Here is a 27,010-nt window from a genome sequence, read left to right on the forward strand (position 1 = left end):
CCTTGTGTTTCTCTCAGTTGCTTGTTTGGATTTTATTTCATGGGCCCTTCCATTTCTTTGCTTGTGCTTGAAGCCCTTCACTCTTACTTCATAAGAATTTAGAAATGAAAACAAAACACCACCATATTCAATTTCATATCCTCATTCTCGTGCCTCGAAATGCTGGACTGGATGCCGAGTCGCCGCCGGCCGACTAGGTAGTGGTGCAGGTTTCTCAGACCATGCGTCTCTTATACGACGACAGTAACCCAACAAAAAAAATATATTGCACATGAAAAGAACAGTTTACCTATGGAACCTGATGATCCGGGATTCCACCAATTCTGCCCTTTTCACCAGAACTCTAGACCTCTATTCTTGTATGCTGCGAACTGGACTTCATGGCAATGACTTCACTTTCCCCTTGGTCCTCAAAGCCTGCTCCAACACTAACTCCTTACGTGACGCTACTAAGGTCCATTCCCATACCTTCCTTCTTGGATTTCAAGCCCATGTCTTTGTACAGACTGCTCTTCTTGACATGTACTCAAAATGCCATCACCTGCCCTCATCAAGGAAGGTGTTCGATGAAATGCCTGTGAGAACTGTCGTCTCTTGGAACTCCATCATCTCTGCTTATTGTCGTTCTTTTTTGTTCCATGAAGCCACTTTGCTACTTCGAGAAATGCGGCTTCTTGGTTTGGATCTAAGCTCCACCACATTCCTGAGCTTTCTGTCTACCACCCCTATTCATCTTCGACAAGGCTTATCTATACACTGTTGCGTATTTAAACTTGGACTTTTAAATACCTATGATCACATACCTTTAGCCAATGCTGTGATGAGCATGTATATCAGGTATGGTCAAGTCCATGAAGCGCGTGCTATTCTTGATTCGATGCATGAAATATCAGTCGTTTCTTGGTCAACAATTATTGGTGGCTACGTAGATACAGGGAATGTCGATAAAGCCTTCAGCATGTTCAATAGAATGAGAACAATTAGCACCATCAACTCGGACTTTGTAGTGTTTATAAATCTCATTAAAGGTTGTGCAAAACAAGGGAGTTTGATGGCAGCTTCATCGCTGCATTCTCTCATATTCAAATGTGGATGTGAGAATAAAGATCCTCTGGACAACTTGCTACTCGGCATGTACGCAAAATGTGGAGACCTCATCTCAGCTAGAAAAGTGTTTGATATGGCACTTGTAAAAACTGTTTTCTTGTGGACCTCTATCATTGGTGGGTACACCCACATGGGTTATCCTGCTGAAGCTTTACTTCTTTTTAAGAAGCTGTTGAAGACAGCTATCAAACCGAATGGAGCAACTCTGGCTACTATCCTGTCAGCTTGTGCTGACTTGGGGTCGTTGGACATGGGCAAAGAGATTGAAGAGTACATTTTGTCAAATGGGTTTCAGTCAGATAGGCAAGTACAAACCTCTTTGATACACATGTTCTCCAAGTGCGGAAGTATAGGCAAGGCTATATCAGTGTTTGAGAGGATATCAGATAAGGATTTAGCTGCCTGGAGTTCCATGATAAACGGTTATGCCATTCATGGGATGGCAGAAGAGGCTCTTGGTCTCTTTCACAAGATGCTAGAAATAAAAGAAATAAAGCCGGATGCTGTTGTTTTTACAAGCATATTGTTGGCTTGCAGCCATGTTGGATTGGTTGAAGATGGACTCACATTTTTTAAAAGCATGCAGAAGGATTTTGGAATAATACCCAGTGTAGAACATTATATGTGCTTGGTGGATCTTCTCGGCAGAGCTGGTCAGTTTGAATTGGCTTTGAAAACCATTAGAGTGATGCCTGTCAAACTACAAGCTCAAGTTTGGGCTCCATTTCTTAGTGCTTGCACGAAACATTGCAACCTTGAGCTGGGGGAGCTAGCAGCTAGAAAGCTGTTATATATGAATCCTGGAAGCCATGCTAATTATGTATTAATGGCTAATTTATACACGTCCATGGGAAAGTGGAAGGAGGCCGCTGTAACAAGGAGCTTGATGATTGACAGAGGGTTGGTTAAAGCACCAGGTTGGAGCCAGGTAGAGATCAATGGTTCTGTCCAGGTTTTCATTGCTGGAGATCGATCACACACTCAGTCTATTGATATCTACAAAAAGCTAGAGGAAATAAATTTAAAACTTGCAGAAGCTGGATATGTTCCGGAAACAGATACTGTGATTCATGACTTGGAAAGGGAAGAGAAGGAGGAAGCATTGAAAGTTCATAGTGAGAGATTAGCTATTGCATTTGGTCTCATCAGTACTGAAGCAGGCTCAACACTAAGGATTATGAAGAATCATCGAACTTGTGTTGATTGCCATTCTGCTTTAAAATTCATCTCAAAGATTACATGTAGGCATCTTATTGTGAGAGATGGTTCCCGCTTCCACCATTTTGAGTCTGGTACATGCACATGCAAGGATTTCTGGTGATTTTACTCATCTGCTCCCAAATCACTCTCTCGCTAATTACATGATCTCGAAGTGATAAAAAAAAAAAAAAAAAACCATTGAAGAAATCCCAGGATTTCAGGGTGCACCTTGACAAGACATTTTCAATCGTTGTATACTCTTGCAATCGACAGAAAGTAGGGATAACGAGGTCTAGAAACTTAACAATTTCTGTATCTTCTTTAGCTGAACTTCAGCCCATCAAAATGAGTCGAGCCACACACTTAGCCTGCTTTATTTGTCATCCATGTAGAGTTTTTGTCATTAAGCAGAGAGATTTTTTGCGGCCATAAAGCAGTAACAAAATTGGTAGACAGTAGAAACAATGATTAAATATTATTACTATTAAATTAAAACAAACTAAAAGTGTAGAACATTTACAATGACTTTTTATTCCTCATGGCGCTGCGTTCATTAAAGAGCGGGTGTGTGCTAAAAAAAATCGAGTTTTGCTCTGGCTGTTTTTTCCTTTTCTTATTATTTCCTCTCTTTTTTTTGAATTCTCAAAGTCTCCCCCTGTATATATTCAAAATAGCCCTTTAATTTAAAAAAATAACAATAAAAAATCACATAATTTAAGGAGTTAAAATATAAAAATGTTAAAAAATCAATTTCATAAAAAAACAAGAAAAATAAAATCTAAGACAACTATGGTTAACTTGATCAACTTATTACTCGAGATCTGAAATCATAATAACTAAAAAAAATGTTAAAGGATAAATTAAAATAAAATAAAAACATTCAAATCTTAAATAAAAGACTACCGTGTTAGAAGATAACCATGAAAAAAATAAAAGAGTAAAATATATAATTGTAAAACAATTTAAAATCCAAATAATGCAGACCAATCATAATATTAAAAAATAAAAGAAAATAATTAAGGGTAAAATTGAAAAACAAAAAAAAACTAAGAAAATAATTTAAAAAAAAAGTTATTGAAAAAACGAGGACCAAAACTACATAAAAAACCAAATGAAATTAAATATTGAGGCACAATTTAAAAAATAAATCAAGAAAATGATATGAATATAGCACTCAAATCAAAATAATTAATAAAAAAAAATATGAATAAAAAAATGCAATAAAATTGAAAGGGATTAAATCGGATAAAAAAATCAAATTCAACAAAATTTTCAGAGATGAAATTGAAAAAATTCCAAACTTTAAAAAAGATCAAAATCCAAATAAATTATTTTTTTTTAAGTTTATAAGTGTTTTTTCTATGAAATGAGAGAAAAGAGAAAACCTTTAAGGCAGCTTAACCAAACATCTTTTGTTAGTACACATCACATTGTTGGAAAAAGAACAATGCACCGCTTCCAATATTGAAATCTAATGCTCAATCAATCTAATATTAAATGATGAAATTAAAAAAGAATTAATTTATAAAAGAAAAAAAATTTAATCAATCAGGTTAACACATCAATTAACCTGTGAAATACATGATAAGTGTGATAACTTAATAAAAAATAAAATTAATATTTAATATAAAAATAAAAAAAAAATTAATGAAAAAAATAAAACAAAGCATTGTTAAAACCCCTTACTCTAACTAGTCATGTCACTCCCACAACAAAGTCCTATTTACATAAAATCAAGGTCTTGAGTTGCTCTTCTATACGGGCACTATTGTAGCCTGTTCTTCATGAATGAATATCTGTACCCAAGGACTTTTCAGCACCACAAAACAGAATCATCTATGTGAATTAATCGATGCCTTCATTCCACTATGAGTACAAAAGCACTTGACACCATTTTGTCTCACCCAACAATCTCTAGTTGTTTTGCATTTTCATGGTCCTCGCATCTTGTCAACGATGTTCCTTCCCTTTTCTTCAATATGCCGCCTCTTTTCTTCGAATTTCTCCCCCATCTTCTTCCCTAGATCAAGCATCTTCGCTCTCCTTCCCATTTTCTTAGGTATTTCTTCAACAGCATGAGTCTGTTTCTCCAGAGTTATAAGAGACCTAGACAGTAGTGATTGACTCTCCGAGATATATCCACTGCTTCCTCGGCCAGTTTCTTGTGCTTCACTGATTGTCAACAAAGGACTTCTTAGATCTTGCGATGATTTGTCATTTTTCATTGATGGCTTGTTAGAGCTTAATGCGCGTGGCAATGCATCTGAATAATCAGAAAATGACTGTTGAACATTTTCAGCTTTTTGATGCTTGCTTTCTGGATGATCAAGTGAGGTTCCTCTGCTAACTTCAATATTGGTTTTTGCATCAAGTTGGGAGTTCAAGAGCTCAAGTTCAATGTCATTATCACTAGCGGCTTCTTGATTAATCCATATAAAAGGAGCAGCATTTCGAGGGACCCAGTCATTCTTCTCTGCTAACATCCCGGGGATGCAAACACTTTCACAGTTTGGGAGAACCATCGTCTCGCGGATCGCAGCCTGCATTATTGAGACTTGCATCAGATGAACCTACCTTCCATCTATCATTCATCCTATCCTATTTCCATAAAAGTACCTAAAACCCCAAACATGAGCTGCAAACTAAAAGCACTCTGATGGAATATCACAATTGACAAACTGATAATATAAAAGGAAGTCTCAGTGAAGTGTCAATCTCGCATATGACAAGTAAGAGTCCTAAACTATTCCAAAGCAAAAAAAAGCAAAGGCAAATACAGGGGTTTGGAGTTGTGATAAGAAAATGCTCCCATCGGTGAACATAAAAATCACACGCTATAAATAGTCGTAAGTAATTTAATCAGAATATGATTCACTGAAATGACGGAACTGCTTGCAATAAACATTGAGAAAGGGAAATGAAGTACTTAGAGCTGCATGCTCATTAATGCAGACATCCTGTCAAGCAACGTAGCGACCCAAGTGATGATTGCGTTTGTGTTGAGGGAAAGTTTTTTTTAAAAAAATACTGAAGAGTAGTCCTATGAAACAAGGAAGTTCCACACCTTAAATTTATTAATCAGGAACGAAGCTACTTGTCCACTGGTGATCTTGTGTTCCCCAACAGAAGACTCCAACTCAAACTCCACATCAGGCATGGATGTGAAGCCAAACCATAACTGATCAGAAGGAGGTGGCTTAATATGTAATCTCACCGTTCCACGAAGAGATGCGACCCTTATTGACAATGAAAGTGGCACCTGCAATCGATGATCAATCAGTTACTGGGCAATTTCACTTTTAGTTAAGGAGACTTCTGCATGTACCCTCCAAATCGTTCAATACATGTAATAATATGAAATAGACAGGACTCGCTTCTTAAAACCATAATGCATCATCTGTATGGTTCCACCTCTTGTGACCATCCTAAGTAATCTTTTATCATTCTTATTAGTTTCTTTTCCAAGTGTTCAACCAAGCAGGAAATAATTTACCGTTAAAATCAATTTGCAAATTTTACAATGATGAATTTTGCATGGTTAAGGTGGTCTTATAAACATAGGAAGTAGATTCCCTACAAAATAGGATGTTGAAATAGAGGCAAATGAATAGAAGAAAGCATCGTAGATCCAATATTCCTTATGAGGAAAAAAAAAAGGCCATGCCAAGCACAACTGATGGGGAATGAAGAAGTAAGAAACACAAGAGAATGCTAGCCACATGATTTTGACTCCGGCTTGAAGGGCCAACAACAGAAATGGCAAATTTTTATGTTTGAATACTATTCTCATTATACAGCTATAGCAGGAGTCATGTCACGAGGATTCATCTAACCAATGGTTGAAAAAAAATGTGGGAAACAAATGTATATCAGTGTCGATGATAGTAACATAACTAAGATACTGAATTACAGGCAAATGCTACTATTGAATTCACATTAATTCAAGGGAGAAACAACATCAAATAAGGATACATGCGTCTTCATAAACAAGTAGAAACACTCTAGACATACAGAAAAAGGTTTTTTACAAACCTGCAGAACCTGTTTCGCGACAGAATTAAGAATGGACTTCCACCTAGATAAATCGGTTGATGTTGATGCACCACTTTTAGAGTCCTTTAATTTATCTGTAGCAAGAAAAGAAGAGAGTCAATTGGTATTGTTTATTGTGGATTTTCATTAAATCAGTCAATTAACAATTCCTAATGTCCAAACCAACAACGAATAAAAGCATTAATCATTAACACTGTTACAATAAGTGGAATAAAGAATCCCGTTGCAATAAGTGGAATAAAGGAATAGTACATCTTTATCATCTTGACACAGGTCTACCTCCTCCTTGATTCCTAATTCAAGATGATATTGCATGGACCAGGATAATTCAATGGCCATGTATGTCATGCACCTATCTTGACTAGGATAAGCAGATAACCATCCCATCCTCGTAGTTTTGTTTCTGTCTACAAAGCCACAATTCTTTGGAGGATATATGCAATGTTCATTAATGGAAAGACACCAATTCACTTCCTGCATGAACAGAGAAATGTGAAACAAGCACATCCCTTGAGAAAGTTTGACCTCATTTACGGCTTTCCAGGTAAGAAAGAGCAGGATCCTAGAATTGGTTTGCATTGAAATCCTCTGATGTTATGTTGTTTGCATGAGTGAATGCATCCATCCAAGTGCATGCATACCATTATCATTTCAAATAATATCAACACAAATATGGTCTGAATTAACTATAAAGTTGAAAAGCAGTTAGCAGCATTCCAGTATTTTGTTTCTCACGTATGACAGCCAAAGAAACTCATCAGACTCTTCCAAAGGCATGAAATCCTATTGCAGAATCACTACGAAAGTTTGATTGCAACTTTACAATCATATAAGGCTTTTATCTCTGTGCATCAGAGTTTATAGCATTCGAAAGCATTAGCTAGCAAACGAGCATACAAAACGTAAATCAGTAAAGAATTACTTACCAGGCTTAGTATTACCCTCATCCTTCCATTCATGTGAATCGACAGTCCCTTCAGAAAGATTCAACTGCTCTCCAAGATGTTCAAAACCTTCCAGAAGGTCTGAAGAAACATCCCTAATAGAGCTGGATCCTGAGTCTGTATTCACCACACCTTTCTCCATAACTAGGTCACGAACTTCCAGTCTTGTTTCAATACCTGGCACCACCCCACCACAATATTCGATGTCAAATTCCCATGCCCATACTTCGTTCATGTCTGTAGGAAGAACCCTAATACCATCAATATATGGTGGAAGATTTCCAAGTTCTAGATCAGTGCATATGACTTCACCAATGTAACTGGGGGTCCTCATATTGGACAATGTTCCCTGTTATCCCAAATTAGGAAAGAAAAATGTCTGAGTACATCTAAATCTAAAAAACAGAAAAAAAGCATAAGCATACTCTTCAAAGAACACCTATTACGTGCATTAATTTGAAATATCTTCACCCTAGCCTGTGGGATTTCCTCCCTTTGACCACAGTTAAGTTCTGAAGGAAGCAGGATTTATTCACTGTTGCAAGAGTTCTATCTACTTACTATGTCAGGGCACAAGCAAAAAGTCCAAGCATTTGGAATTAGCGAAGGCCAGAGCATGAGTACGCAACAGAACCTATATTGAGGCTATATTTCTAAGTGCATTTACATCAAAATGGAAATTAATTTATAGCCCAATCCCAACATTGCTACACGCTGCTGATGATAAAACTACAAGCAAAAGCATCATCTACACATAGCAGAATCTAACATGCATCAATGGACAAGCATAAGTTCTGTTGGACATAATTTGGGAAATACTAGACCTGAATCCATGCTTGCGCTAAACTCTTCATCTTGGCATTGCTTTTGGCATCAAAAAAGAGCCGAGAAATAATCAAATTCCAGCAGAGTGATCCCTCATCAATATTTAACTTTTCATCAGTGCCTGTATTAGAAATGGTGGAGAACTGGCTTTGGCTTGATGCACGAGAAAAGGTTGACGGTGAAGGTAATGCTACATTTTCTTCTTCAGAGATGATAGGATCCTTTAATGTTGGAGCATTCTTTCCCACACTACCAGCAAAAGCTGGGTCCTGGGATGGATGATATTTATCATTAATCTTTCTCTCTTCACGGCCTAACAAGGAAGTCACCTTATTTTCGACACTAGCCTTTGATGCCTTTCTGGCAAGCTTTTTCCAAAACAGGAGAACCTTCGATTCAGAACCATCAAGCCTACTACTAGCCCTATCTATTGGCTCAGCATAGAACCCAACTGAAGGTTTCATAAATGAAGGGTATCCTGTATTTAAGGATGTCAAATAACGGTGGAAATCTTCATTCAAATTGGTGAACCAGTTGAGTTTTTCTTGGTCATCACTTGAAGCAAGACGCAGGGCTTTGCACCATGACTCCTTCTCCCAGGACGTCTCAAGAAAAATAAACACTGTCTTACTTGCATTATATATTGGTGAAGTTTTGCTTTCCACTTTTATCGGAAATCTTTCGGCCCTGTGATAGCATTAGAGATGAGTCATGTTTCTGCTTATATCAAGGGTGAAAAAGACTTCATAACTTATTAAGGTATGTGTAACTGCATTATGTAACGCGGATATTTCCAACACTAAATGAATGCAAAATTCGATTCTACTGAGCTTAGTAATAAGGAATTTCAGTATGGTTTTTAAAAGCGAGTATTTCAGCCCTGATCAAACTGGTTAAAAATGACGAGAGAAGTTGATATCCTGAACATATGTGGTCACTTTAATGGCACTGACCATTACTTTGGCAACACTTTATGCAGTTATGGGAATCTTGATGGTTGCGACCACTAAAAGGAGCTGTGCATGAGAAATAATCATACTGATTTGTCAGGCTGAAGTTCCTTTTCCAACAAGAAATTCTAAGCCAAAATTTACACACAGAGAAGTAGGAGGCATGACGTCTTTGGTCCTTTACTTGTCAATAGCAAAACAAATCCCAGAAAGCATTAAAAAGGCAACTGAATAATTAGAATGTGTGAAACTGTACAATGTAATAGTAACTAACCAAAGAGTCTCATAAAGACAATATTTACCATTTTCTTGAGGGAAGGCTTGTAGCAGAAACGGCTTCTATCACACAACCTGTCAAAGGGATAGCTCTATGTGAACCACTTGAATCTGTCAAAATAAGTGACCTGTCCTTGATGTTTGCATGTTTTCGAATGGGAGTAACCTCAAGGATCTCCCTTTTCCTCTTTTGATCTTTTGGTACTTTTTCCACAGGCCAATTCCCGGGAACCTTATCTGATTCAAGAACCCAGACAATTCCCTAAGTCACAAAAGTAAATCAGTCCTAATATAAGAAGAAAGTATCAGTCTTTCACAATATATAAATAAAAAAAGAAAAAGTAGCATTTTGACAAGAATTCAAAGAAGTAAACGTAAGAAGCTAGTCAGTAGAGATTGAAAGATAATAAAGAGACCTTCTTGTTAAAGGCATAATAAAGGGACTGTTGGGGATCGAGGTCTTGATGAGGAGGAGGAGACTGTGATGCTTCTTGTTGTGGTTGAAGATGAGTCTTTCGATTCAATCTTTTAATAAAGAAGTAAACACCCAGAGCTTGTAAAGCAACAAGAGTGAGCAGGCCAGAAACAAAGCCACCACCGAATATCACTGCCACGGAACACATGATCACCGACTTCACTTCCCTTTTGCTTCCAGTCAATGAAATGATTTGGTCAGCAACATAAGAAAAACATAAAGAAACTAAGAGTAGAGAGGTGTTATTGTTTATCTGAGATTGACTGACTTACTAGAGTGTAAAAGAACAAAAACAAGGGAAATGGGGAGAAGTTAACTTATGTAAGCAAGATGGTATTTACTGGAAAGAAATCAAGCAAGCAATAAAATCATGTTATTGCAATAATAATAAGTAATGGTACTGCTACTAGCTGCTTTGTTTTGTATGTTTATTGTTTGCTCGAGAGAAGAAGAGAAGAGATAGCTTCTTGTTTGCTTTTGCTTTTGCTTTTGCTTTTGCTTTTTGCTTGGGCCTCCCATCTTCTTCTTGTTGGATAGAATACGTTTGAATTCAATAGCAACTCGCGTCTACTCTGTCCTGTACAGTACAGTATGGCTTAGGGGTTGATGATGGGGTTTAGGGGGGAACCAGGTATATTACTTGTTGCTATTATTACCCGCTACTACCTCCCTTCTTTTCCTTTTCACTTCTATGATTTACATGAAGAGTCTTACTTATATCATTGATATATTTATTTCCATAAATTAATAACATTTAATATATGGAAATTAAATCATCCCAGTTATATCAGTATTTACTTATAATTATTGAAGTATTGACCCCAAATATATTACCCATTTCTCCATTTCATCTCAAACATATATAACACATTGAAAAAACTAAAAAAGTGTCTTCTTCAAGTAATACTAGGGTTTAAGAAATGGTGGGAGAATATAAGGAATTTCGGTTTTGAATTCTGCTTATTTGTGAAAGAGCCGAAACTTTCCAATAAAGGAGAGGAAGCTTCACAGTTTTCATTCTCACAAACTCAAAACAAATGGACACTCCACCGGACGAAAAATATATTCAACTTTCAGAGGTAAGAGATTAGTTTTTAGTTTGATTTGAAATTGTTTTTTATTTGAAAAAAAATATTAAATTGATTTACTTTTTTAAGATGTTTTTATTTTTTTATTTTGATGTGCAGGCATAAAAAAAATTATAAAAAATATTAATTTAATACATTTTCAATTTAAAAAAAAACCATTGTACACTTCAACAGAATACTAAGCCCGAACTTAATCAAGCTGCAAGAAACACAACACTAAACCCACGCTTAATCCTGCTGCAAGAGTGGAATATGATTGAAAAAGGAACGGCAAAGCCCTCATGTATCACTTCATTATCATTTGATTCTCGAATATAGATAGACAGGCACACAGACAATCTCACTTCTCCACCCCATCCATTCACTTATAGATTTTGTGTGATATAAATGCACATGCTTATCACACAAGTAGCCAGTGCAAATTCTAAAACAGAAAGAAAGAAAAAATCCATTTACAACACTTTTGCACATTAGAAACTAGCAACAGATCCTTGTGATACAAAGCTCAGATTACAAGATAATAAGAAATTAAGAAAATGGACATCCTGAAACTAAGCTGCCGATCCACAAACTCTCATTTTTTTAAGTCTCTTCTTCCTCTTTGCCAAGGAAACTGTTAGAGAGATATCCTCTGCTGATTGTGTAACTGAAGAGAGATTTCCTCTTCTCAAAACAACTCAGTCCACAAAACAAACTCCCCCTCTAACAAAACTTTCTGGATCAATAAGCCATTGTATACTGGGGAACTGCTTTCATGGCTTATTCAAACTACATTTAACTTTGAAACCTTTTTACATGTATGCCTATCCAAAGTAGGCGGGCATAATAAAGTTATACGTTAATATCAGAACTGCCAACGAGGGACTGTTTTCATGGTGGTTGCTGGATCACTGGAGAAAAACAAACCTAGGTGGGAGGGAAACAAGTTAGAGAACAAACCAATTTACATGGTGTACTGGCAGCTGGTAAAAAAGCTATAATCATGATGGTGGACATTTAGCTGCTTCAACCAGGAATCAGCAGCACTTTCAAGATAAATCATTCTTTCATCATCAGATGTCTCTGGATTTATCCAAAGATTCCCTTGCAATTTGTATGTGGCCAGACCGAATGGAGGAAGGGATATACAGACATTTCCCTCTCCATCCTCATTGACGCAATCTGCAGAAGCAAAGGCCAACAAAGGTGGAGAAACTTGTTAAACATTAGGTGACAACAACTCTCTCTAAAATAGATGGATAGCATTGAGAGAATTGATCTGAAAGGCCATGGAACAAATCAAATCCAAAAGCTCCTTGGCATTGGATAGGCATTGAAGCAAAGAACAGTGAGCAAAACCAGAACCAGAGCCATCCAACAAAATCAAACAAAGCCACATAAATTATATGTCACGTGAGTTACAAATATGTACTAGATACGAGATGGTATGGATTCATGGGATCTGAGACCAACAAGCTCTGCAAAGATGGCTAGATTAGGCCCAACAATCAATTATGGTGACCTAAATTCTCTAGGGGATTCTGAATGCTTCTTCAGGTACTACACTAATAGACATCAGTAAGTTGTAAGTTGTGGAGGAAATTGGTGAAGTCAATGCTGGACGTAACATGGTAGGCTATAGGATTTGGCAGCTGGCCCAAAATGGAGAGAAGAATGATTAGTTTGTATTCTGATAAGTGGTAACACAATATTTATGTATCCTCGGAGTGAGAAAAACATTTTGAAATTGATATGGATAAATTGCAACTTCAAGGTTAAAATGCAATGTTCAAACAAATTTCACAAGTCCAGCATAAGTGAAGGATTGTAGGACAAGATTGAGTAGTTTCCAAGCACCATCTGGTTGTTAGGGGGATGATGAAAAATAAAATTGCTTTCCAATATCCCCTGAGTTTTATCTCTGTGCTACAAGACTAAATACTTTCATATCACTTCAAAATTCCCTTCACTTGAGGAATAGGTATATCTTTCGTATGGAAAAAAAAAAAAGGTGTCTCAGGTTTCTTTTACTTATTTGAACTGAAGCATGAGGAACATTTTACAATCCAATCATGTCCTGATTTTCATTCCTACAAGTCCTAATCTCATGATACCTGTTTACATCAATATTCAGAAAGGCATTATAAATTGCACTGTTTTTGGTCTACATTGTAAAGCATGGGATATTATAAAACACAAAAATGAGAGTGCAAGAAGGTTGAAACTGTGCTACCCCAGGAAAGTTCATATCAGTCAATTCCATGTCATTTTGAATAACTGTGATAAAAAATGAGACTCAGAAGAATTAGGATAAAGATGCTTTATTCTTTGAAATTCGAAAATCCAGACAAAAATCTGGAAATGAATAAAAGGTGCAAGATAGTAGGATACCTTGGAAAGATGATGAAAGTGTATGATAAGTCAAGAAGCATGATGACAGGTCCTTCTCATTTCCCTGAGATGGAATGTGATATATGGGGTACCTAATCAACAATCAAGACCATACAATTACTATAGCCTTGTTATGGAAAGGAAAAACGTTGGAGTTGGACTACAAATGCTAGATAACCATGGATAAAATGCATTAAGGAAACCAATCGATTTTACCAAGCAACAGCCATCCAACTCGCCGGAGAAAGATCCACATTCTTGAGTGTCATTAATCCCGGATTATTCCTGGCTAATTCAGTTATCTGAGAAGGAATAAAAAATCAGAAAGGCATGTACCTAGCATAGCAATAAACATAAAAGTACAACATTCTATAGGGATTTATAGGGCTTTTTGTGCTAAATGGAAATCAATAGCAGGAAGAAAATGTAACCTTTTCTAAAAGTGGAACCCTCCAGTAAGGAGAAGATATCTCGAAGTACTGAAAGGACAGAGAGCCAAGCTTATCCCTCATTGACAAAGAACCCTCATGGTCAAAGCTTGAATCCTCAGAAATGGTATCCCATGTCTTGCTGGAATTGTTGCTTAGCGACCTCGACAGTTTATCACTCATGCTGTCATCGCTCCAAGAATCACTTTCAAATTCGACAACATCATTATACTCTCTTGAGTCCCTACAAGAAGAAAAGCACGGTAGCTCAACCTAACTGCCGCAAATCATCAGAGACAAAGGAGCTGCTATCAGCTGAATCTTGGTAGATAAAAGATGAATAGAAAAAATGTTACAAAACCTGGAAGCCACCACCGACTTATTGCTGTAAATCTGAATGGCTGACAGGTAAGGGACATAATATTGCATAATGGTGTCACCGCTGCTCAACACTACTTGGGTGCCAGCACCATATGCGCTCCATTCATCGTAGCAATCCCATAAATCTCCCAAAGTGAAATATTCAACCATATCCTTAGTACCAGGTGGTTGCCATAAGCTATTTAGATCACGAATGCAGCTCTGCAAAGTATTCAAGAAAGCAAATTTTGAAACGACAACGGTACTTAATGTTAAAAGCGCATGTTCAAGGCTTACTTCCCAAGGAAAGACAATCTAACATGGAGTGTATTAGTGTAATGTCTTATGGCAACATTTTTTAGAGTTCAAATTAAAATATAGTTCTCTTTTTTAAAATTTTCTTTCTCATCTTTTTGGTCTTTTTGGCATACTTGCATACAATTGATTGACCAGATTACTCTCCCAGATGGATATAATGGGACTTTAATGTAAAAAAAAAAAAAACCTGCAACTTAAGTGAGAAGCATGCTATTAGTCCCCTTTTAATTCATGTCCATGAATGGAATCGATTAACTCACCAAAGATTTGGGGTTAAACAACACCACAAGAGCACATGTGCTATGGGACCATGTTTGAAATTGAGAAATGAATGCATGGCTGCCTGAAATGAAAGGATTCCTTAATCCCACTACCGATCCATCCATTATCAATGACAGGGAACCGGGAACCGGGAACCGGGGACCATATGCTACAATAAAAGCACGTAGAGTAACATTTTGACCTTGGTCGAGAGAGAGAGAGAGAGAGAGAGATTTTCTTCCTCTCTGGCGATGAGGCATGACATCAAGATGAAAAGGACTAAAATTGAAAATAAAATAAATAAAGTAATAAATACTACATTTATCTGTTTGGTCTGTGGTGGAGTACCAAGTTTCAGCAACGGGAAACACATGGCAAATCATTCACGTGGCTGTGTGTAAAGAAAAGAAAATTAAAGAAAGGGACAGTTCATCGTGATATAAAAATCTTTATAAAATATAGAGAAACAGGATATTCGCGGCATCCGTCAGGTACGGTATAGAAATGGATAAGACCCTTATGAAAATGGGCTATGTCCAGTACAACCCGACAAATAATATCAATCTAGTTAGGCCCACAACACCACAGAGTCAGAGACAGCAAGTAAAATAATAGGAGTAAATTAATAGGTTTACCTGGAAAATTGACCGGGTTTCAAATCATAAAATTCTGATCTTGTGCAATTCACCGGGTCAACTAAAAATACGGGTAACCGGTGTAATTCAGATGGATTTTTTTTTATTTTTTAATAAATTTAAAAAATATAAAAATAATTTATGAATACTTAATTTCATATTTTTTTTATAATCTACTCCTACATTAATTGTTTTATAATTTTTTTGGTTTGTAATAATTATATATAACATATAAGATAAGTATATTATATTTAATATTTTTTTCTAATATCTATATTAACTTTTTAATATTAAATAATTATATTACCCTTCACTTTTCAATATAAAATAATTATATTACTTTTTAATCATTATACTATATTTTATATTTTTTAATAATTTATATTTATATGGATTGTTTTAAAAAAAATTAATATAAAATAATTATACTTCATATTTTTTTAAAAAAATTATAATCTTATATTGTTTCAAACAAAATTCATGTAAAATATCAAAACTCTAAATATAAATTTTTTATTTTTTCAAGTTGATTTAAAGAAAGAAAGAAAGAAGAAAGAAAAGGAAGGAATAAAAAGAAAAGGTAATCGGTTTTTCCCCCAAAGCGACGACTGAGATCAAATTTAACAACTGCATTGCTTTTCTTGTACTTCGTTTTTTTTTTTTTTTCTTCATGAAAACACAAGCAAAAGACAAAAGCCAAAAAGAGAGAGGAAAAAAAAAAGGAGGAATAATTATAAAGAAATAAAGTGTGTTTGTGCGTGCGTGTGTGTTTTCATGTGTATTTAACAAATTCAAAAAACGAAGATTTAGGCCTAATGGTAACTTACCATTAGATTATGAATTTGCAATCGAATAACCCTACCAACCCTTGTGTTAATTTCTACTAGTTTATAACGAAAAAAAAATTAGGAAAAAAATGATTCAATTAAACAAGAAAGAAAAAGAAAAGAAGAATGGAATTAAAGGGCAGATTACCTCGGGAAGGAATTTAGGAGGAGCAGTTGGAGTTACACATTGAAGAAAGCGTTCCAGATTGGAGTGCTGCCGCTGATGAGTTGTCGAAGGCACCAACACAGACCGCGTTGCGCTTTTTTTACCACTCAGGTCCATCATGACGATGACGATGACGATGATACTACCTAGTAGTAGTAGTAGGAGTAAGCGGTATCCTGTTCTTCACTGAATTCAATTTTCTTAGCTAGCTAGGCAGAGAGAGAAGCGGGCTGCGGGCAACTCAATCGACCAATTCATTTAAGCGAAGGGATAGAGAAACTGATTGACTGGTGAGAGAGGCCCATCAAGCTTACTATTTTGGCGATTTCTTCGCTGATTTTTTTATATATATATAATCATACTCGGGCAAAAGAAGGAAGCAACCCCAAATTTATGTTTCCATTTCTTGCACGCACATATATATATATATATATATAGAGAGAGAGAGAGAGAGAGAGAGAGAGATTATCAAAATCCAAGCTAGCCAGAGAACTAAATTAATATGAAAACCGAAACAGATTAAGAGCAGAAGAAAAGGGAAAGAAAGATTGATGGCCAATTCCAAATTAAACTGGAAGACAAACCAACGCCTTAATTCACTCTCTAATTTGCTTAGTTTTTGTTGGGGAGGGGGGCAGCAGCGATAGCTGCTATTAGGCAATCGAGGACAGGGTTGGAAGGAGTTTAATTAATTAAAGAGGAGTGGCGAGGAGGAAGGGAGATGAGAGTGGAGTAGTAGTGAAGAGAAAAACGCAATGCATCTTAAATTTAAAATCAGTTCAATCTCAAAGCAAACTGAGATTTATTAATTATAGCTCCTAGAAGAAATGTTATACTACAGCACTCTCAACCGAAACAAGAAAGAAGACAAAGACGGTATATATTTCTGCCTTTCGGACAGTAACTACACGTAAGAGAGAGAGACTGTGTGAGCTGTGTGTAAGTTTGTCGGCAAGAGTCATTCACAGTGGTGTCCGGGCTGTGGGTGTTCGCTTCGCCGCGTGTTTGTGTCCACTGTTTAGATCCCTTAGTTTCCTTTCTCTTGTCTTTTCTTTTTTATCCCACTTCTCCTAACTTTTCTTTTTCTTTTTCTTTTTACGTCTGATTTTCCTTTTAAAATTTAATAATGCATTTTGTATTTTAAAAACATGAACGTTCTATAAATTAGCATGCCCATTGCCGTGGGTATTAGAATTGTTACGTGACTAGATATATTACAAGTGACTAGATTATCTAGTCATTAAGAAATATACTGATTTTATCAGAAATTTTATAAACAAAGAATTAATTATGTTTAAGAAAAGTATTAATACCTCTAATACATTTTGCCTTAGATAAATTATATTGAGTGGTCTGAATGTAGTTTAAAGGTTTTAATGGTTTTCTAACCGGTAGTCTGTTTATTGTTTAGGATGGAAATTTAGTCATGTAAATAAATCTGACATTTTAAATTTATTATGGGCTCGTATGCTCAAATAAATTCTTATAGAAAAACTTTCCACATTTCATGTATTGCAATAAACAAATACTCTCAATTAAAATTGATGAATATTTAAAATAATTTTGAGAATTTTATGATCAACTCTTGATATTTAAATATCACTCTACTTGTAGGTCCAACATTTATACAATAATTCCATGAATTAAAATTTCAGGGGTTATTGAAATATTAATCAAATTCTCGTAGATTTAATAAACTGGTTATTAAATCCAACATGAATGCTAATACACACACACATACACACACTTTGAATTTATATTTTTTGAAAAAAAAAGATTTTTATATTTTTGAGAGACTTGGCTTTATGTAATACGCAAAAAAATATTTATTGTTGTTGTTGTCATAACCTATTTTGGGTTATTGTATCCAAAACTAAAGAGATAATATAGATTCAAGGTTAAATCAAATCATTATTGGATGAATATGCATAAAAATTAAGCCCAATGACATAATTAGAATTGTAATAGGCCAATTTGATTTAATCATGGACCAAATTAAAGTTTAATTATGTTTAAGAATTAATTTGGATCCAATTAAAGGATTTAATTAGGTATAAGGACTTAATTATACTTTAAATAAAGTCAAATTAATTTTATTAGAGACTTAATTGGTGAAAAATTAAGTTTTGGAGCCCAATTTTAGCTTAATTTAGAAAATTGAAATTTTAAAGGACCAAACTTAATTTTTATATAGTCAATTAGTTTAAATCAGGGGTGAAATTGCAATAAAAATTGAATTTTAAGGTCAATTAAGGGCTAAATTGAAGAAACTCACAATCAATGATTATTTTGAAAAAGGCATTGAACTCTAGGGACCCAATTAATTGAAATCAGGGATGAAATTAAAAAGAATTAAAAGTTTAATGATCAATTAAATGTCAACATTATCAACAATCATGAGTAGTGGTGGGTTGACATTAGTGCTACAAAACATATACACTCTGAGAAGATGATATTTTCCATGTATAAATAAGTGAATAGAGAAAATCTATACATGGAAAACTCATTAACCTCTAAGATATTGGGTGTTGGAAAGGTCATATTGAAGATGACCTATAAAAAGCTTCTCACCCTTAATAATGTATTTCATGTTACTAAAATTAGGAAGAAGTTAGCGTCTAACTCATTATTGAGTAAAAATAATTTTAAAATAGTTTTTTAGAGTGATAAATTTATACTCTATAAGAGTGTTATGTTTATAGGAAATGAGTATTTGTATTATGATCTTTTTAAAATGAATGTAATGACCATTGTAACCAATGATAAGAACAAAAATAAAAATGCTTCTTCTTCTTATTTGTTTGAGTTTTGTGATGTGTGACATGGTAAGTTAGGTTAAGTGAATTATAATTATACATAAATATTAATAAACCATGAATTATTACTAAGTATGATTTTGTAGGAAAAAAAAATTATAAGTATGAAATTTATGTAGAATTAAAATTCACAAAATCTTCTTTTCAAATAATTAAAAAAAATGGTGAACCTCTAGACTTAATTCACTCAGGTATTTATGATTTAAAGTTTGTGCATACTAGAAATGGAAAAAAAATATTATATCACTTTTACATATGATTACATAAGATATTGTTATACATATTTTCTAAGGAGCAAAGATAAAGCTCTTTGACTGTTTAAACATTACAAGAATGAAGTTGAAAATCAACTTAATAAAAAGATAAAGGTAATAAGAAGTGATAGAGGTAGAGAATACAAAGCACTATTTGATAAATTATGCTCCCAAAATGATATTATCCACCAAACTACTAATCCCTATTCACCATAACAAAATGGCATTGTGGAATGTAAGAACCGAGCGTTAAAAAAAATAATGAATGTCATATTGATAAGTTCAGGAATACCTTAAAACTTATGGTGGAAGACAATTCTAATTGCCAATTATACACTTAACAAAGTATCCCATGAAAATTCAGAAAAACATCATATGAATTGTGGAAAGATGGAAGATCTTCATATAAATACCTCAAAGCATAGGGGTGTCTTGCAAATATAGCACTACCTGATCCTAAAAAAAATCAAGATAAGACCTAAGACTGTGTATTATGTATTTATCAGATATACATACAATAATAATGCATATAGATTTCTTGTACATAAGTCATGTATTAAGGATATTCATCCTAATACTATTATAAAATTAAGGAATACTACATTCTTTAAGGATATGTTTTCATGAAAGAAAGCACGAGAAATTATTCACTTAAAAGAATGATTGAGACTAGCTTGAGTAATCATCATTAATCAAAACATGATGAAATTAAGTTTAGAAAAAGAAAAATGAAAAAAATGACCAAAACACTCAGTCTTGATTTTTTAACATACTTGTTAGAAAATAAACATTGAACCTCCTCCAAAGTAATGTCATGTCTGAAAGCTTTCTATAGAAAGAAGGTAATTAAAAATGAAATTAAATCTATTATGAATAATCATACATGAGAACTAGTGGAACTTTCTCCTGGAAGTAAACCAATAGGCCATAAACGGATTTTTAAAAGAAAGATAAAAGTTGATGGTACTATTGATAAATATAAAGCTAGACTTGTTAAAAGTTTTAGATAACAAAAAGATAAAGAATATTTTGACACATCTTTAGTTGTGTCAAAAATAATTTGTATACGAACATTAATAGCTATTACAGCTATTAATAAACTTGAAATACATCAAATGGATGTTAAAATAATTTTCTTAAATTGTGACCTTAAAGAGGAAGTTTACATGGAACAACCCGAGGGATTTATTATCAATGGACAAGGAAAGAGTCTGTAGACTTGTCAAATTATTACATGGTTTGAAGCAAACACTTAAACAATGACATGAAAAGTTTAACAAGGTTATGTTGTTCAATGAATTCAAAATCAACGAACTTAATAAATGTGTTTATATTAAAAACACATATAAAGATTATGTCATTGTATGTTTTTACATGGATGATATACTAATTTTAGGTACTAATGATCATATAATCAAGTCTACTAAAAAAGTGTTAACGAACAAGTTTGACAAAAAAACTTAAGTATTGTAGATGTCACATTAGGAATAAGAATTTATAAGACACAATAAATTCATATTGTTTCAATTTCATTATGTTAAGAAAATTCTTGAGAAATTTTTTAAAGATAACGAAAACACTATCAAAATACTAATTGATATAAGTGTATATTTTTTCAAGAATAGAGGTAAGAAGATAAACCAATTAGAATATTCTTAAATAATTTAAATAAGACTTGATATTGCTTACTCACTTAATAAACTGAGTAGATTTACAAGTAATCCAAACATGGATCATTGGAAGACAATAAAAAGGATACTCAAGTATTTTAAGTACACTTTAGACTATGAATTACACTATGATTATGTTTGTTTTTGTGTTCAAAAAACATTTTTTGAAATTTTTATTTTATTTTTTCGCTTCAAATTAACTTCTTTTTTTTATGATTTTGGATATTTTTGATATGTCGATGTCAAAAATTAATTTTAAAAAAATAAAAAATATTATCTTAATGCGTTTCCAAATAAAAAACAATTTTTACCATAATCTTAAATACTACATATACTGTCACCCAATAGTATTAGAAGGGTATAATAATGCTAATTATATATTCAATTTAGTAAGGGCTTGCACACTTGGGGCCTTATTTTATTGCAGATGGGGCAAATGACATGATTTTTTTTTGTAGAAGATTAAATCAGACGATGAACGACATGTTGTTTGATTTTGGTTAGATTCTGACCATTATGGTGGTTGAAAAATTAGGATTAATGCATTTTTTTACCAAAAAACCTATTTTTTTAATATTTGTTTTTTTTACCAAAAACACCTGGAAAAACACCATAGATATCTTGATAAACTCATTCATAACCTTAAAAAACAAAAAAAAAATCTCAAAACCCGAAATCAACCTGAAACAAAAAATCTTTTCAAGCCCATCTTTGTTTTTTAGGCACTTTCAGGGTAAAAAATTTATTTTTGTTGAAAATTCAAAAATTGAAGGGACCTAATTGCTCTTCTACATTGCATGTTAGCTAATGTGTTAATATGAGAGGGTAGTGAAGTTGTTAGATCTTCAATGGACACTACTTCAATATGTGCATCTGTACCGGTTAGTGGCAGATCTAGAAATTTTTTCCAGTGTCATCTAGTAACTTTTTATTGGAAGAAGGCTGAATATTAGCCGATTCTTTAGCAACAGTTATCTAATACGTAAAAGATTAATTATACCAATGCTTTTAGGAAAAAGATATACAGTCCTTATAAGATAAAGATTGACAGTTAGATTGTTAGTTTCCTTTGTAATCATGGACTTCTATTCCACTTCTACTTATGCCTCTACTGCGTTGTATATATATATGGCACATTACATAATAAAGGTACCGCAATTTCCAGAGCATCAACTCTGTTATCATATTCTCTGTTCCTTCTTTTTCTACATGGTATCAGAGCAGGTTTCGATTGACCTGCATTTTACTTAAAGCTTTCTATGGAAGACTCTTCTAAATATGTTGGTGCTGATGACATCAACAGATTTTTTAACACATCAGAAGGAGATCAAAGTAATCCAAACCAACGTCTAGGTTCAGTTTTGTTGAATGAACTCAACTATCTTCCTTGGTCAAGAGCTGTAACAATTGCTCTTGGTGGAAGGTCCAAACTTGGCTATATTAATGGCCATATCAAGGCCCCTGACTCTTTCTCGCAGAATTATGAAGCATGGCAATGCAAAGATCAACTTGTCATGTCTTGGTTATTTAATTCTATGGAGAACAATATTGCTGAAATATTTAGTTATTCAGAATCTTCAATGGAGCTCTGGGAGGCTGTGAAGGAGATGTATGGAAATCAAAACAATGCAGCTCGTGTTTTTCAAATCAAAAGAGATCTTGCTAATCTGCAGCAAGATGGCAAGACTTATGTGCAACTACTTGGAATTCTAAAAGGTATGTGGAGTGAACTTGCATTATATCGACCTCATACTGTTGATGTTGCAGTATTGAAAAAACGAGATGAGGAAGACAAGATATTCCAATTACTATCCAGTCTTGGTCCAGATTATGAAGACCTTCGAAGTCAAATTCTAATGAACTCTGATCTTCCATCCCTTGCGAATGTTTGTGCTATAATACAGCGAGAGGAAGCTCGCAGAAAAATCATGAATCCAGAGCCAAGAATCACCTTGCCAGAAACCCGTGTATACGCTGTTACCAGACAGATGAAAAGTAATAAATCTTACAAAGGAAAACGACCAGATTTGAAGTGCACTCATTGTCATAATCTTGGACACACAATCGGGCGGTGTTGGATCCTTCATCCAGAATTAAAGCCTAACTTTGAAAAGGAAAAGGGACTTCAAAAGGGTTATGGATATAAAGCTCACATTGTTGCTCGCTCTACTGATGATTCTTCTCCAAGTAATGTAGTGAACTTTTCTACCAACCCGTCTGCTCTTCTTAATGATTTTGCCAATTATCTTAAGGAAAAGGGTGATGCTAGCTTGGCAGCCTCAAGCAATTCTGATTCTACAGCTATTCTTGGTAAGTTTGCTGGTTTCCTGGCAAACTCTGATCATCTATCCCAAGAGAATTTAGAAGGTATTTTGACTACTTTTAAAACTGCTTTAGTTGCTAGTACTGTGCATAATTTTTGGGCCATTGATTCGGGTGCCTCTGATCACATAACAAATAAAATGACTAGCTTACATCATTTCAAAAAAATCACTACTCCAACCCATATTTCTGTTGCAAATGGAAAACATGTCCCTGTCGAAGGTAAAGGGAAAATTAAATTGCTCTCTGAAAATATTAAGTCTTTGGTTTTATATGTTCCATCTTTTCCATTCCAATTACTTTCCATTGGCAAGGTCACCAAAACATTAAATTGTCGTGTTATATTTGATTCTCACCGAGTTCTTTTTCAGGACCGCGCCACCGAGAGGATGATTGGTGAAGGTTTCTTTTTTCAAGGGCTTTATTATTTTTCAAATGATTCTAAGCGTCCTCAAATTTCTGCTCTTTCTTCTCTTAGTCAGGATCAAGTTTTATGGCATCAACGTTTAGCCCATCCTTCCGAGAATGTTCTTACAAAATTAATGCCCAGTTTAGATGCCAGAAACATCACTTGTGATACATGTCACTTATCAAAATCCACCAGACTGCCTTTTTCACCCTCTATGTCTAGAGCCAATGAGATGTTTGAACTTGTACACTCTGATGTTTGGGGACCAACTATTGAATCCTTTGATGGCTACAAGTATTTTGTTACTTTCGTTGATGATTTTTCTCGTGTAACATGGATATATCTTTTAAAATTCAAAAGTGAGGTTGTTGATGTTTTTAAGGATTTTCATACGCTAGTCATAAATCAATTTTCTACGAAACTTAAAATTCTTAGATCTGATAATGGCACCGAATACATGTCTCAAAAAATGACACAGTATCTAGCTTCTCATGGCATTTTACATCAGTCTAGCTGTGTTGGTACACCCCAACAGAATGGGGTAGCTGAACGCAAAAATAGAGATCTGCTAGAAAAAACTCGAGCCTTGATGATACAAATGCATGTTCCCAAAACTTTTTGGTCTCAAGGAGTATTATCTACTGCATATATTATTAATCGGCTACCTAGCCGAGTGTTGTTTTTTAAATCACCACTTGAAGTTTTGCAGAAACAATCACCTGATGTATCACATTTAAGGGTGTTCGGTTGCATATGTTTTGTGCATATTCAGGCTTCAAATCGTGATAAACTTGACGCAAGGGCTGCTAAGTGTATTTTCTTGGGATATTCTTCAACCAAGAAGGGATATAAATGCTATCACCCTCATTCCCGGAAACTATTCATATCAAGAGATGTTCAATTTGAAGAAATTATTCCATACTATTGTGAGATAAATCAGCAGACATCTTCAAAAGATATTTTTCCTCTTCCCTATCCAGCTCTTGCAGACACGGTATCTCCTTCAGTCTTACCTCCCACGACTAGCAACACCCCATCATCAAACACTGATGAGCCCTCAGGTACAGAGAGTTTCGGTCAAATTATTTCAGAATCTGAAAAAGATCATGAACACTCTGAACCCAATGCAAATTCCGGTAGCAGTATCCCTGTGTCTACTACAGGACCTCCTTCTAGCACAAGGGTTGCTAATCCTGTTATGGCTAATCCTGAGGGTGATTCCCTAAATAAGCAATCTGAATTGGAGACTCATGTTATTCCTTTGCCACAGACTCGTAAAAATCTAGTTCGTAATCGTGCTCCTCCAATTAAAATGCAAGATTTTGTCACATTTGCAGCAAGACATCCTATTTCAGATTCCCTTACATACGAACAGCTCTCCCCTGATCATACAGCATATCTTTCTGCTATATCTAATGTTCAAGAGCCACGAAATTTTCAGGAAGCTAATACTCAAGATGAATGGAAACGTGCCATGAATGATGAACTCCTAGCCCTTGCTCAGAATAAAACCTGGAGTATTGTCAAACTTCCCAAAGGAAAACATGTTGTTGGCAGCCGGTGGGTGTATAAAACAAAGTTTAAATCTGATGGCACCATTGACAGACATAAGGCACGTCTTGTAGCTCAGGGATTTACTCAAACCTTTGGAGTGGATTACAAGGAAACCTTTGCTCCTGTTGCAAAGATGAACACTGTTCGTGTTTTATTATCAGTTGCCGTAACACAAAGGATGGTTAATGTGTCAGATGGACGTAAAAAATGCCTTCTTGCATGGGAACCTTGAGGAAGAAGTCTACATGAAATTGCCTCCTGGTCATCCTCAAGCTTCAGATCCTACCTTAGCATGCCGACTTCACAAATCACTTTATGGTTTGAAGCAGTCTTCACGTGCTTGGCATGCTCAATTAAGTGTTGTTCTTGAAGAGCTTGATTTCAAAAGAAGTAATGCAGATTCATCCTTATTTGTTCATCTTGGACCTAAGGAAACATTGGTGGTTCTTATCTACGTTGATGATCTTATTATTTCAGGAAATAACAGTGAGGCTATATCACATCTCAAAGCCACCTTACAACATCACTTTCCAATTACAGATCTTGGCAGATTGAAGTATTTTCTTGGAATAGAAATGGCAGCTTCTCAGAAAGGATTATTTCTTAATCAACGCAAGTATGTTCTTGATTTACTCAAAGATGCTGAGATGATGGATGCCAAGCCTGCCCCTACTCCATTGGACAGTAAATTGCAGCTTGCCAAAAACAGTGAGCCCCTTCAATCCATTAATCACTACCAGCATCTTGTAGGTAAGCTCATTTACCTTACCATTACGAGACCTGATATAGCCTACGCAGTTAGCCTTGTTAGCCAATTCATGCATGCACCTACTATTCTCCATCTGAGTATTGTCAAGCGCATCCTACGCTATCTAAAGGGTTCTATTGGACGTGGAATTGTCATGGCCAAAAACGATCATACTCAGATAACCGGATACAGTGATTCAGATTGGGCTGGCAATGCTATTGATCGCAAGTCAACTACTAGCTATTGTATGTTTGTTGGTGGTAATCTTGTCTCTTGGCGTAGCAAGAAACAACATGTCATTGCACGTTCTAGTGCTGAAGCTGAATACCGTGCCATGGCATCAGCTGCTTGTGAGTTAATTTGGCTTAAAGGTCTCCTATCTGAACTGGGTTTTCCAAGTAGCATCCCTATGACCTTGTTTTGTGACAACCAAGCTGCCATGCATATTGCAGCCAATCCTGTGTTTCATGAAAGAACAAAACACATTGAAGTTGATTGCCATTTTATTCGTCAACAAGTTCAGTCTCAGATTATCCAAACTCATTATGTCCGTAGTCATGATCAACTTGCTGATGTGTTCACAAAATCTTTGACCTCTGCTCATTTTCACCGACTGTTGTCCAAGCTTGGATCAATTAATCCCCTTGATCCAGCTTGAGGGGGAGTATTGGAAGAAGGCTGAATATTAGCCGATTCTTTAGCAACAGTTATCTAATACGTAAAAGATTAATTATACCAATGCTTTTAGGAAAAAGATATACAGTCCTTATAAGATAAAGATTGACAGTTAGATTGTTAGTTTCCTTTGTAATCATGGACTTCTATTCCACTTCTACTTATGCCTCTACTGCGTTGTATATATATATGACACATTATATAATAAAGGTACCGCAATTTCCAGAGCATCAACTCTGTTATCATATTCTCTGTTCCTTCTTTTTCTACTTTTAAATT

General features: G+C 34.9%; 3 protein-coding genes across 6 annotated transcripts; 1 reads left to right on the forward strand and 2 right to left on the reverse strand.

Moving 5' to 3' along the window:
* The first annotated feature begins 97 nt into the window (after nt 1-97).
* LOC133674539 (pentatricopeptide repeat-containing protein At4g21065-like) lies at nt 98-2,683 on the forward strand. The gene has a single exon (XM_062095705.1). It carries the CDS (start codon nt 272-274, stop codon nt 2,426-2,428), a length of 2,157 nt encoding a protein of 718 aa, XP_061951689.1. The 5' UTR covers nt 98-271; the 3' UTR covers nt 2,429-2,683.
* Nucleotides 2,684-3,813: 1,130 nt separating this feature from the next.
* On the reverse strand, nt 3,814-10,483 carry LOC133674538 (uncharacterized). 3 transcript variants are annotated; one of them, XM_062095702.1, is made up of 8 exons: nt 10,103-10,482; nt 9,772-9,997; nt 9,382-9,617; nt 8,129-8,816; nt 7,287-7,653; nt 6,340-6,434; nt 5,372-5,566; nt 3,814-4,847 (listed from the first exon to the last, which is right to left on the reverse strand). In XM_062095702.1, the coding sequence occupies exons 2-8, from the start codon at nt 9,976-9,978 to the stop codon at nt 4,239-4,241; spliced, it is 2,397 nt and encodes a 798-aa protein (XP_061951686.1). In that variant the 5' UTR covers nt 9,979-9,997; nt 10,103-10,482; the 3' UTR covers nt 3,814-4,238. The 3 variants fall into 3 exon arrangements, with proteins under 3 accessions (XP_061951686.1, XP_061951685.1, XP_061951687.1); XM_062095701.1 differs by having other exon boundaries at nt 9,772-10,003; nt 10,103-10,481; XM_062095703.1 differs by having other exon boundaries at nt 5,522-5,566; nt 9,772-10,483.
* An 886-nt stretch (nt 10,484-11,369) lies between these two features.
* LOC133674157 (uncharacterized) lies at nt 11,370-17,275 on the reverse strand. Of its 2 annotated transcripts, none has more exons than XM_062095162.1 (6): nt 16,266-17,275; nt 14,078-14,298; nt 13,720-13,960; nt 13,505-13,590; nt 13,289-13,380; nt 11,370-12,079 (listed from the first exon to the last, which is right to left on the reverse strand). In XM_062095162.1, the coding sequence occupies exons 1-6, from the start codon at nt 16,401-16,403 to the stop codon at nt 11,862-11,864; spliced, it is 996 nt and encodes a 331-aa protein (XP_061951146.1). In that variant the 5' UTR covers nt 16,404-17,275; the 3' UTR covers nt 11,370-11,861. The 2 variants fall into 2 exon arrangements, with proteins under 2 accessions (XP_061951146.1, XP_061951145.1); XM_062095161.1 differs by lacking the exon at nt 16,266-17,275 and adding an exon at nt 14,655-15,389.
* Between the last annotated feature and the right edge of the window lie 9,735 nt (nt 17,276-27,010).

This window comes from Populus nigra, chromosome 15, assembly GCF_951802175.1.
Source record: "Populus nigra chromosome 15, ddPopNigr1.1, whole genome shotgun sequence".
NCBI lineage: Eukaryota > Viridiplantae > Streptophyta > Magnoliopsida > Malpighiales > Salicaceae > Populus > Populus nigra.